We start from the raw sequence: 13279 nt of genomic DNA, 5'->3' as shown, positions 1-13279 counted from the left end.
CGCTGCTGGCCTCCGTTGTCGCGATCTCACCGCTGGCAGACAGTTGTTTGAAGTCGGAGGTGATCTCACCGCTGCCAACCAGATGTTTTGATCGCACCGCTGGTACGATCTGTTGGGAACTCGGCGCTGACGCCCGTGGTTGTACCTGGGTCGCAAGCCCCAAGGGTAGCGTTGGCCTGGCGGCCTGGGGTACAACTGGAAGCATCCGAAGGTCCCGGCAAAGCATGAGTCGACAGGTAACAACAAAACAACTTGTTTATTTTAACATCGCAAAGAGTTGGCGGTCAGGTTGACCGAAGTAGAGAGACGGGAGAGCACTTCACTCAACAGAAGAAATCGGAGCCCTCCCTTTTGCGTCCGGGGGCAGCTGTTTTTATACTCTCGCAGTTGAGGGCAAGAAGGAACCCCTCAAAAGACGAGCACGTGAATGTACAATGGGCTAATGGTGACGCACACTGTCGTAGCGATGCCGTAGCACCATGACGAGCACGATCTCGTAGCACCCTGTCGAGCACGATCTCGTAGCACCCTGTTGTAGCGCTGCCGGTCGGGCACAATGACTGTAATGAGAGGATGGTCCCTGCTTTGGCATCGCCTGTTTCGGGCACAATGACTGGAATGAGAGGATGGTCCCTGCTTTGGCATCGCCTGTTTCGGGCACAATGACTGGAATGAGAGGATGATCTTTTGCGGTCGCATCGCCGCAGTCGCGCCTGGAAACACCTGCCGATGAGTGTTGCGGCGACGACGATCGGGCCAAAATGTCTGCCGCCCCGCCGCAGTCGCGCCGGCAAAACCACGTGTCGCAGGCGAAACGCAACAAAGACAAGCCGCTCAGTGAAGGCAATGTTATTCGTTTTTCAAGCAAACCAAAGTGACCTCCTATGAACGAGGAGAACGTTTGCTTGGTCTGTTGAGACAACCCTGCTAGTGACCGCCCAATGCTTGCGTCGGCGGTTACGCAAATTTGACGTCAGGAGATTGGAATGAAAACATATTGGAATAGTTTTACGTTATAGCACCCTGGGTTAAAGCAATCCAAACAAGGTGATATTGGGTAACGAGTGAACTGCTTTTTCCAAATTCAGTAAGCAAATTCGTAGGCTGCTTAAGGTAGGAGATGCTTTACTTACTAACAGCAAACGATTGTGCAGAAGCAATCTGCTTTAAGCCTTCAAGAATTCAATTTCTGTTTATTATTCTTTAAATACAATGAATGGGTGAGAGACAATATACAGACGAGCGTCCCAAAGTCAAGGACTGCAATGGGACCCTTGCTTGATAATAATAATAGAGAGACGCTTGAAAAATGAGCAAGCTAGGTAAAAGAAACAAGCACCATCGCAAAAAATACAACATATCAAAAGTAAATAAACGAAAACAATTGTCAGTATGCAAGCCTACCCTCCCCCCCCCCCCTCATGTAATGCCGATATGGGCGCTGTGGGTACTAAGTAAAATAAAATAAAATAAATAAAACTGTCAATGCATACAAATGTCAAATGCAGTGTAATGAGCGATGTAAACTTATAGTTATACATGTAAAAAAAATTAAGGGCTTGACTAAATGCATGAAAGGATGAAGATTTAATGGTGTTGGGTAAACCATTCAACAGTTCTATAGCAGCGAATGATGTCATTTTTCCATAGTTAGAGTGAACCATAGGCAGTAGAAAATTGGAGGTACGTGCAAACCTGGTATTATTATTGTTGAGGTACCTGGAATCGGTTAATTCGTATGAGAGCTGTTTAGTAAGTCATTCATAAAGCATCATTATTAGATGATAGTTGAACAAGTCCGTTAGAAAAAGGATGATAACTTCACGAAGTAATAGATTAGCACTCGGGAAAATCCCGCTGTTGGTGATAATGCATGTCGCTTGGTTTTGTAAGTGCTGAATAGACGAGATATGACAGTAATATGCATTTTCCTAGGAAACAGTGCCGTAATTAGAGGGACAATCAATGAAACGAAAATATAATGCTTATAACGCGTCTTTGGAGAAATATGCTCTTGATTTGATTAATGATCGATCTAATACTGAAGGTACACTTTTGCTTAATGAAGGCAATGTGTTGAGAAAACTTGAGCTTAGAATCTCATTTGATGCCCAAAAATGACACACAGTCGGAGACGGGAATGTGGTGGCCTTCTAGAGTTATCTCAGGCACGCCGGGCAGTATTCTTTGGCTAGATCAGGAAATAATAAATTGAGTTTTGGTAGGATTTATAATTAAATGATTGGAAGAACACCATGCGAAGATATGTTTAAGCTCACTGTTTAGCTTAAGGATTAAGTTTGTGAAATATTTGTGACACAAGGAGATAGTAGTAGCGTCTGCGTATAGTACACAATGTGCAGATTTAAGACACGTATTATGATAAATGGAGAATAGTAACTGACCTAGTGTGGAGCCTTATGGTACACATTGAAAAACTTTAGTATCAGAATAAGCACCTCCAGAAATAACTGTTTGTTCTCTATCATGCAGGTAAGGTTTTAGGAGTTTTTGTACTGGATCGGTAATTCCCAGGGCTTCTAGCTTAGAAAAAAGTGCGTTATGAATTATCGTATCAAAACCTTTAGTGAAGCCCAAAGATACCGAACCAATGAAATTAGTTACCCGCATCAATAAAGTGATGATTGTTGTCGATTAGGGCTATTAACGCTAGATTAGTCGAACTGCCAGCGCAAAAACCAAATTGAGGCGATTGCAACAAATTAAAATGTTTAAGTAAATATCTGGGTGCTTACAAAATAACTTCTCAACAACTTTACTAATCGTCGATAGAATAGAAATATGACGATAGTTAGCACCTCCGTTTTATCACCTTTCTTAGGTACAGGAATAACCTTAGCCTTTTTAAACAAAGTGGGGAAAATACCCCATTTAAAAATATTATTAATTATAATACAAAGTGTATCAGAAATAAGCGGTGCAACAAGTTTTAGATGAAATACAGATGTGTTATCCAAGTCAGGGCTAGTATTTTTCAGAGCTAACAACAAGAACGTACCTCATCTTGATTTACGGAAAAGAGAAATGAAGAATGATTGCAGCGATAAATGGGATAAGTAGCGGTCATATGACGACTGCTGTATATGTTATAGAAATAGCCACTGAAAATATTTGCTGTGCTAGAAGAATCACAGTTTTATTGCTGTAATTTATTTTGTCGGCAGTATTACCGGACTTAGGTAAATTCATGAACGCATTAAGAAGTTGCCACTGTTTTTGGGGGTTGTTCTTGTGTTTAGCAAATTCATGTTCGTAATATTGTCCTTTAGACTTCTTGAGCAAGTTATTTAGAACGTTACAGCAATTTTCATAACGTCCCGCTAAGCTTACATTAAAAGGCTTCTTTTTAGTCTTTTTGTATAGGTTTTCTTTTTTTTCTCATACCCAAGGACTACTGGAAAGCTTAATATGTTTCATGCATCTGACGGTAGCTGTGTTAGCGGGAACGGCTTCTAGAAAGATGGAACAAAAATATTGAAGAGCTTGATTGGGATCATGCAGGGAGTTAATTACAGACCACTCTGTATTTGTTATAGTGTTAACAAAGCTTTCTGGGTCAAAAGCAGAGGAAAAGTAGCGAGGCTCGGACTGATGTATTTCGGCTTGAAAGGAGACGATTATTGGTAAATGGTCTGTGACCTGACTATCTGTGACACTAGAGTTTGGAGTTGGCGCGATGTTAGTCAGAGCATGGTCAAGAAACGTGTTGGTATACCATGAGTAGAACACCTAGTAGTAGAAGTAATTAATGATTCCAGTCCGAAACCAGCAAAACAGTCTGTATACGCTGTTACACTACCGGTATCGACGTAAAGTAAGTTAATGTTAATATCCCCGACAATTAGGACTTGTCTATATTCAAGAATTTTCTTTTCCAACACGATGGAGAGTTCACCCAGAAAATCAGAAATAGATGAAAAAGGTGGGCAGTAGACACAACCAAGAATAAAACTGTTACGATTATGAGAGTTCAACTGTAAGTCAGTTTCAATCTATACCGATTGACAGCAATTTACATTAAGAAGAAGATCAAGCCTACGCTTATACTTACTATAAACAAATATAGCGGAGCCACCTTATCGATCTGGAATACGGCGGCGTTATTCTACTGGGTATGGACAGAAACCGTATAAATTACTATCCTTATTATCATGCCGTGTTTCCGAAACACAAATAAATGAAAACAAATGACTAAGTTAGTCAGTGAATGCTGCTATGGTATCGTGGTTCTTGCGCCAACTTCGCGCATCGATATGAAGAATAGAGATATTAGAAGATGTATAAGCAATAGTTTGACTTTGGCCGGTGATAGCAAAGAGATGATAAAAAGTATTCGGGGACGTGTGTGCAATGAATCCACAGGACAAGAAATGGAGCAATAAGCTACGCCTACGCGAAGATGTGAAAATCAACCTCCGAGTTTATTCGGAAGACCTTGCTATCGGCTGATTTCCGGGCTTTAATGTGACAGGCTTAGGTCAATAAAAAAATGCCCTTCGTTCTCTTCTTCTTTTAGTGCAAGAGCATTACTGAATAAACATTTGTTGGCGACTGTGAGATGTTCATTGATGTAAACGGAATTATCTGTAATACCAGACAATCCAATCTGGCAGCATCACAGATGAGGTTTACGACCCTTGCGAAGAAACTTATTCTTCTTATCACGTGAACAAAAACGAACAGTGACGTTCTGGTCCAACGTCTTGCTGGCCCCACAATTAACTATGCCAATGTCCATAGAAGAAATTGAGCCCTCAATTACACCGGCAACCTCCTTCAGTATCGCAGAGCATTCCTCTCCCTGTCATGATGGAATGACTTTAATTTCGATGTTATTCATCCTACTGTACTGTTCCATGTCGGCGATTCTCTTTGTTAACGCTTGATTATGAGAAGTTAACGCTTTGTTAGTAGACACCAGTTCATTAAATGTCGCTTTGATGGCGTCATACTGTTCGCTCATGAAACGCACGCTTTCAGCTAGAGAAGCAAGGTAGCCAATTTCCTGATCCCCAAGCCTCTTCTCATTTGTGACAGCCAGACTGTCGACAAATGAATCGAGCTTATTGTTTAGCAGTGGTTCCAGATGCTCAATTTTTTAGCGAGTTCAATGTTGGTGGGCATCGTGGAATAGAAACCAAAAACTAGAGGCACACTTGTGAGCAGCAGCCACAATGATAGCATAGGACGCAGTGAAAAGTATAAAAACTAACCTGCAGCAGAAATAGCAGATGCTTAGAGTGCGTCCTTTTTTGATTGCAGCTGCTGCTCAGAAGTGAATAAACTCGGCGACTGAGGAGCTGGTGTGTTTGCGCAGCACACGTGGTTATCTTGCAGCAGAACCATTCAAAAGAAACCTATTTGTATGAATATTTGACTCCGCAGACAACAGAAACATTTGTTGTCTATTATTCGAACGAGTACTGAACTACTTCGAATGGTGAATACAAATCCAATGACAAATAATATTTCTGACAAGCGTTCACGCACAGCCTTGTTCATAATGCGCACTTGGGATTGCTTAAGCGCATTGACTACGCACATTGTTTGTGCACTCGCTCGTCGTCGTCGTTGTCAATGGGATTAAATCATCTTAAATAATGTTCAAATCGTATTTAAGGCTTCAAATATTCGCTCTCTCCTACTGTATTCCTTTAGCTGTTGCTCTTTCAACGGAGCTTCAGTGCTGCTTATAACGCATCAGACGTACATCTTCGTGGCCGTGTACATCACATCGAGCGCATTGAGGAATTGCTTGTGTTGTGGCATTGGTTAATTGTCCGCCAAGTAACAAAGTTTATAGCAAAGCTATCTCTGTCTCCCTCCACGACGTATGAGGCGTCATGTGCATCGACGAGTAAGCTGGGTCGATTCCGGGGAGAGTGTAACAGTAAACTAGGCCGATCCCTGGGATAATGTCATCAAAACGGAGGCGGGCAACGGAGATTAATAAAAAATTGATTTGCTGCACCAATCCCCCCACCAGTGTACGATTTGCATCCAGGAAAAAATATTTATATGGTCCCTAACGGGTGCGCTGATCTTTGAGGCAGTCCAGTCGTACGCGTGGGTAACCACAACATGTTAGAGTCGGTCACATGTCTAGCATGTGAGCCTAGCTTTTCTTTTTTCTTCTTCTAGTATCTCCTCGAGCGTGGTCATGCTTTTTCCGGAGAGGCATGCGAGGCGGTTGTACATGAGGGGGGATACCGGAAGGCGATGCGTTCATGGGCTCATTGAAGAGTGTTGGAGGGGAAATGGACTATGCCGAAGATATGGAAAGTAAAGGGACAGGAGGGAATGGGGGAGAGTCGCGGAGAGTTTAGTTGTAACGAAGAGGAGGCTAGAGGAGGATTTGCACGGTGCATACCGAACTTAACGTCAAAGCAGACAGTTAAAGCCACGGACGCCGTGCCGAAAATGGCTCTGACAATGGAGTGGTTGTCGTCTCCCGGCGTGGACGTTTTGAAATTTCGCACAGCTCTCGCTACTGCTGCGAGGCCTGCCGCTCTTGCGTAGCGAAGGCTCGTTGGAAAATTGGGTAACTTGCAGCCATGGTCGTGGAATGTGCAGGAGAGGACGCTGGGCGGCTTGTTTGGTGCGCCACCGATGACCTGAAATGCAGCTACAATGCGCCCGAAAAGCCCTCGCTTCCGTTGTATGCCACAATACGCCAGCTAGAGCCCAGCAAACAAAGACACCACGGTCAGCATAGAGGAAATTACTTTGTACTTGGTTAACTGAATTAAGGAAATGATCAATTATTGGAAATGAAAGTCGATGAAGAAAACTTGCCGCAGATGGGATACGAGCCCACGTGGTCGCATTACGCGTGCGATGCTCTTGCCGACTGGGCTACAGCGGCGCGGTTTTCCCATCCAGTTTCTGCAGCATTTATGTTTTATCAACTAGAACTAACCTAGGGATTGTTACCAGTCCCAAGCCTTGGCGACGGATGTGGAACATCCTTTCTGCCGAAGGCATACCGTGTGTGGGAACCTTTTCGTTGAAGGCCTCACACAAACCTACACATGCTACATGAAGGCATCAGTGCTGCCGGATTCAAGGGCACTGTCATCATCAATGCTACCGGTATCTTTCTTTATTGGCTTCTATTAAAAATCGGGCCCCTCGATTTATTCTCATTACATGCCTCATCTAAGTGGCATCCGTAACCACCGATGGCCCTTAAAGCGCCGACCGCCGTGTGGGCCGAGTGTCGCGATTGAATCGCTGAGCACTGTGCATCATTAGGGGCTGCGCGCTTTCTCGAACGTACAGTTAACCACAGCACAGGCAGTTGCTTCCGAATAAAGGACTTTCTATCACTCCGTTAGCTTTAGAAAGGGCGTTTTACTTAAGATGATGCGCCTATCATCCGAGTGAGTCATAGTTTCTCATGCGGCTCATCGGCTTCATCGTAGCAGTATTGGAGCAGCGTACTGTGTGTCGTTTTACGCTGCAGCGTACGTTTAGGCTCACTGGCTCAAAAAAAAAACAAAAAAAATTACCGACGATTACGTTACTTCCTAATGCGAAATTTGAGCGCAGCAAATAAGCTGTTTCACCTTTTCGATAGATTGAGGCAAAGAAATCGAGCAACACATGTATGCGCTATCACAGAATTTTTTTTTATTTTTCACACGTATTCCCTTAACAAAGACTCCACTAACAGTTCTTGACAGTCATGAAGGAAGCTTTGTGGTCGGAGAAATAGACTGATATATGTTCGACTTGGTACACCAATGCTTGATTCTCAAAGACGAGATCTATACAAGTGCCTCGCGAGGTTGTCACAGCCGTGGGACGCGTTACGAGTGAGAGAAACGGGATGTTCTCCCGCATAAGTGTTAGGAAATTGCTGTTTGTCTTTATGTCAAGCCGCCACCGATCTGGCTCTCTGATTGCCACCGCACAGGGCGAACGGCAGCGGCAATTTCGGCTCGGGCGGTGCACATATACAGATCCGCCGCCACCGATCTGGCTCTCTGATTGCCACCGCACAGGGGTTGCATTGGAGGAGGAGCGAAGAAAGGAATTAAGTTCGAGCCGGCGCTTTGACAACCGGAGACTCGCAGGAAGAGGGGGGAGGGGGGCGGCGTGTACACCCAGCGGCAAACGATGGGGGCAGAAGCGCGCGCAGCAAGCGGACAACACGATAAAGGGAGGAGGGAAGAGATAGCAGCGACTGACTGATGCCGCTGACGCCGATAGTGAGTCAACCCCAGCTGCGGAGTTGGTTTCAGGGACAACGAATAACCGGCGCGTCGGCAACTGAAGAGCACCCTATCCGCCACACAAGAACAGGGGGGGGGGACCCTTTCCTCCTCTTTCTGCATGGCGGCGACGGTGTTCTATGCAGTCACGTTATCTTGACTCTCTAGCGGCGTCAGCGGCATCCAGCGGTATCAGTCGGTCGCTGCTAGCGCTGGGGGGATGAAAGGGGGGCGGAGCTGGTTACGAGGCCGACGACGACGCGAAACCCAGGAACGGACGCCAAAGAGCTGCGCTCTAAAAAGTACGGCCTAGTGCGCGCTGTGCAGCACGTTTCACCGTGGTCACCTGCGCTGCCCCGCTGACGCCTGCCTCAAGTACAGATTGCGGAACCGGAATTAGTTGAACACACTGCATTCCTTCATCCACGTCTATTACACTATCAACGGATGTGTAACCTGACACACGATAAGCGGTCACAGAGTGGTTCTGGAAAATGCATGCTATAAGAAAACAGCAGTCGTTTCGAGGGTGCTCTTCCTACAGACTAGCGGGGCAATTAAGCCACATAACTTTTCGGCGTCCGATGTTACGCGCTGCCTATAGTTGCCTCCTCCGGATGATTGAAGAGGCGTTAGGACATCCGCCTGCAAACGACGCAGGTGAACCTGAAAATGCGTGGTTCTCGGCATGTACACAAGCACAACAGTAAAACGGGCACGACAGTCTTGTAGACCGAAACGAATTCATCGTCGACGTCCTGGCGCGCTGCGTCAAGCGAAAGCACTGCGTGTAGTTCAAGCCGGTTCAACGCACATCAATGATATAAAGTCTAAAGGTCACTTCCACCAAATCCCATAAATATCAGCGGGCTAAGAAGCTCATAACGATTTACGGAAACAAAGCGACAGCTATACACGTTGTCTTACAAAGAGTAAAAAAATGAAACCGAATGGGAGAACAAGAGGGATGTTAAAAAAAATGCTGCCGGTCTATGTCTGGGCACGTCAGCAGCGTTATGTCGATCAGGCAAAGAACTTGCACTTGGTGCGCGGATTCATGTTTGAACCGAGGGGGCAGGAGAACGCTTTCGCAAACAGGGGGAAATTTCGCACGGCCTTGTTGCAGTCGGCTCTGGCAGTGCTGACTAGGTGCTTCCGGCGACACGTCATAAAACAAAGGGTTAGGAAGAACGCCCTCTCTTCCGTGATGTTCTCGGAGATTCTAAACCGACGTCGATCTCTCGTCAGCGCCTCTTGAAGCGCGGAGTAAGCGACTTGCAAAGCTGGAACTTCCGGAAAGACGCTCACGTTCTCTCCTCCAACGCGGCACGAGTCGCGGATCTCGAACTTCTCCATAGATGCCTCGGAGAGTATGGTATCCACGGCGCTGCCGTTCGGATGCCAGCGCAAACCGTCGATGTCCAGCGACTTGACGATTTCTAACGTCATCAAGAAGCCGATGCCACCGTACAGCATGCCTTTTGTGCCGTTGCTGTAGTACAGCGGCTTGGCAACGGCACCGGTGGCGATTAGTACGCTGTTCGCGATAGCTTCGTATGTCAGGTACGGTTCCGCGGCATTCATCGGCCGATCCGCGAATCGGTGGTACAACACGTCCTGCTTCGCTTCGCGCAGTTTCCTTCGGGTCTCGGTCCAGTAAGCGGTGAACGAACCCTGGTCCTCCGGAAAGTCGCCGTAGATGGTTTCCAATATTTTAGACTTCAAAAGTGCCTTGCTAGGCCAGATGCCCATTTTAACGGCCCCTAGCTTTTCTGCGGCCACAGATTTGCTCTCCGAGTCCAGCCAGCTCGACTTAATGACCAAATGCCTGGCTGCCGCGGTTATTGAGTCGAAGGTGGCGTCAATCGAAGCCTTGTCTAAGTTTGAAATTCTCGAGACAAAGTACATCACGGAAAGTAACAGACTGTAGGACACTTCCACGTTGAAGCCGCAGAATTGGCTGCGAGCTGCTTCGGCAGCTTCGTAGTTTACGTAGCGATCGACGAGCACGCTGACATTCACGACTGCAGCATACCGCTGTACGAAAAGCCAAGAAAGATGTCGCAGAAGTCGTTGGTCGTCGTACTTGGCAAAAAGCTCGCCTACGGTTTTCATGTACGTCACGTCGGTTAGGTACACCTCGGTGGTCAACGTCGGACGCAGCGGGAGGCTTCGCCTCAGCGCCCTCAGCCAGCTCGAGCAGGAAATGGAGGGGGTGTAGTTGTCGAATTCCTCGAGCGATATGAGCGCCGACGCCTTAGGCGGCCTCGATACAGCTCCGAAGAGCTTCCACAATACGTCGTGCTCCATCGTGGCCGTCTCGTTGATGAACTCTTCGTTCCAAGGGCCCACGTCGCCGCCTCCGATGGCTCGAAACACGTTTCTGTAGTGACGGACGGGAGAGACGCTCCTGAAGACGCGTTCGTGCTGCTCCAACATGCCCGGCAGGTGGCGACTAGGCGAAAAGACCAGTCGCCAGTCGCTGCGATTTGTCGATTCCGAAATCGCCACCGAGAACCAGGAGGGAGCCTCGTAATAAAAAAAAATTGGAGGACGCTTAAGCTTCGCCTTCAAGAGTGGAACGCGACAGCGTTCCCGTCGACCCGCCAATGGGTGTAAGACAATGGGCTACGGCGCAGCGACTACGCGTCCCGCATCGGACGCGGTGAGCGTCGAGCAACGCAGCGTTCGGCGCGACAACGAAATGTGCGGCTGAGCAAGCGACGCACGCCTGAGCCTTAGAAACAGCTCGTTTCTAAGGCAACACCGCGTTCACTAGAGGCGCTTTTGCACCGCTTTGAAGCATCGAACTCGTGGCTCAGTGGTAACGTCTCCGTCTCACACTCCGGAGACCCTGGTTCGATTCCCACCCAGCCCATCTTGGAAGTTGCTTTTTATTTATGAAGTGCCTGCCGTGATTTATCGCTCACGGCCAACGCCGCGGACGCCGACGCCGACACCGACGCCGACGACACCGGCTTTTCTGCGACACGAGCTCCTTAACGGGACCAAACTACATTGAAGGACGAAGCCAAGTGGATGCGCCATCGCGCTCCGCTCAGTCTGGGTGGGGAGCTTGCTGTCTTTCGACCCGGATGATCATCGCTTTTTTCCGCTGTTCCTTGGTCTTCTACCCGAGCGCGAGAAGAGGCTCTCGCAGCACAAGATGGTTTTCGCCTCGCCCGGAGAACGCCCGCCGCGCGTTCGCCACCGTCGCCACGCCAGTTTGAGCCTGGTGACATGCGGCCCCGCGTCCCTCGACGAACTCCGGGCAAGGGAGAACCTGGAACTCCGTGCCACTCGCATGCTGGGTGAGTGGCTCAGCCACCGGGCCACCTCCGTCGATCTGGCTGTGGTCCCCCCCCAGCCTGCGGATACCCCAGGAGACGCCACGACGCCGGCAGCCGCCGAGGAAGCCTCGGAACCCCTCGAGGACGGTTCCCCAGCACATGAGGAGCACCATGCTTCAATTCCGCTCCCTATCTCTGACGACGAGGACATGGACTTGTCCAGTTCCAGAAAACGTGCTCGCGAAACGGAGAGCGACGACGAGGAGGCGGCCGTGCGTCGCAAGCAGCCGTCGAGCGCTGCCCCTAGCTCGGAGCAGCACGCCGCAGCCAGCGACCCCATGGAGCAAGCCCCTCCGGTAAGGGCGACAGCCACCTCCTTCGCGTCTCCTCCGAGCGAGGACGCGCCTGGCACCACCCCCGAAGCGCCGTCTGCTCCCTATGGCGGCGCGTCCCCCGCAGCGTCGTCTGCCAGCAGTCCGGCTGCACACAGGAACGCTACCGACGCGATGGAGCTGGCAAAGGAGACAACCACTGTTTTGTCGCCGCAGGGCCCCGAGCACCCCGCGGCTCGGTTCTTGAAGGACCCGCCACGCCTGACTGCTCCGCGGCTGAAGCCAAAAGGGAAGAAGAAGAAGAAGCAGAAGCAGAGAAAGGAGCCTGCCGATGTCTCGCCTTCCTCTCCCGAGGCAACGGACGACTCGCGGCGTCAGCCTGCTACCCCGGCCACCCCTAGCACGCCTGTAGCGGCAGTGCAGAGGGAGACACCTCCTGCCCGTGAGCCAACGCCAGACGGCTTCACTCTGGTGCAGTCGAAGGGGGACAGGCGGCGTGCACGGGCCCTGGAGAATGCTGCGCTCCCGGTGGACCCTGCGGTCATCGGCACGGTGCTCTTCCGACCCTCGGCGCCCGGCGGAGCTTTCAGGGGAGCACCACGCCTCGCACTCGCGGCGGCCCTCTCATCGCGGGCCGGTGTTGCAGCGGTGCGAGTCAACCACAAGCGCAACATTGTGGCCGCCGACACGACCACTCGGGCATGCCTTGAGGAGTTGCTGGTAGTCACCGAGCTCCATGGCATTCCGGTGACGGCTCGCCTGCCGGCTGAGCGTGGAAAGAGCACCGGCTACATACACGGGATGGACGGGATGCCTGCTGACAAGGACCTGCTGGAGGCCATCGAGTCTTCCGTTCCAGTCCTCACAGCAACAAAGGACGGCAGCACGGTAACCATACGGTTCGCGGGGCCGGTCCCCCCTGAACAAGTGAGCATCTTCAAGCTTCGGTTCAGGGTAAAGCCGGCAAGGCCTCGCCCACTACAGTGCCGGCAATGCGGCCGTTTCGGCCACGTGGTGGAGAGCTGCAAGTGGCCGACAGGCTGCATTTCCTGTGGCAGGAGTCACCCTGAAAGCTCCCCTTGCCAGACAGTCCGCTGTGTGAACTGCGGTGGCGCCCACACCGCGGACACTCCGGCCTGTCCCAAGTGGCAGGAGGAACGACGGGTGGCCACCATCATGGCGTCCTCCACCACTGCACTGTCCCGGCGTGCTGTGCGGGCAGCGGTCCGCGAGGAGAGCCAGTTGGAGCAGGCCACTACACCCTCGTCGCGCTCCTATGCAAACGCAGTCAAGGGCATCGCTGATTTTCCAAGGCGTCCGGTACCAGCCCCACGCAGCTCCCAACGCCCGGTGTCGCAGGCCACTGCTGTCCTCTCGACCACACCCCCTACCACCCCCCTGGTGCAGTCAACTGTGGAAC

At 49.9% G+C, this 13279-nt stretch overlaps 1 protein-coding gene across 1 annotated transcript; it reads right to left on the bottom strand.

The window, feature by feature from the left end:
- Window positions 1-9260: 9260 nt before the first annotated feature.
- Window positions 9261-10676, bottom strand: LOC142574541 (neprilysin-1-like). The gene has a single exon (XM_075683597.1). The coding sequence runs from the start codon at window positions 10674-10676 to the stop codon at window positions 9261-9263; it is 1416 nt and encodes a 471-aa protein (XP_075539712.1).
- Between the last annotated feature and the right edge of the window lie 2603 nt (window positions 10677-13279).

This window comes from Dermacentor variabilis, chromosome 3 (genome assembly GCF_050947875.1).
Source record: "Dermacentor variabilis isolate Ectoservices chromosome 3, ASM5094787v1, whole genome shotgun sequence".
Taxonomy (NCBI): Eukaryota; Metazoa; Arthropoda; class Arachnida; order Ixodida; family Ixodidae; genus Dermacentor; species Dermacentor variabilis.
Note: the sequence above shows the minus strand (reverse complement) of the source record. Positions and strands in the feature narration are given on the sequence as shown.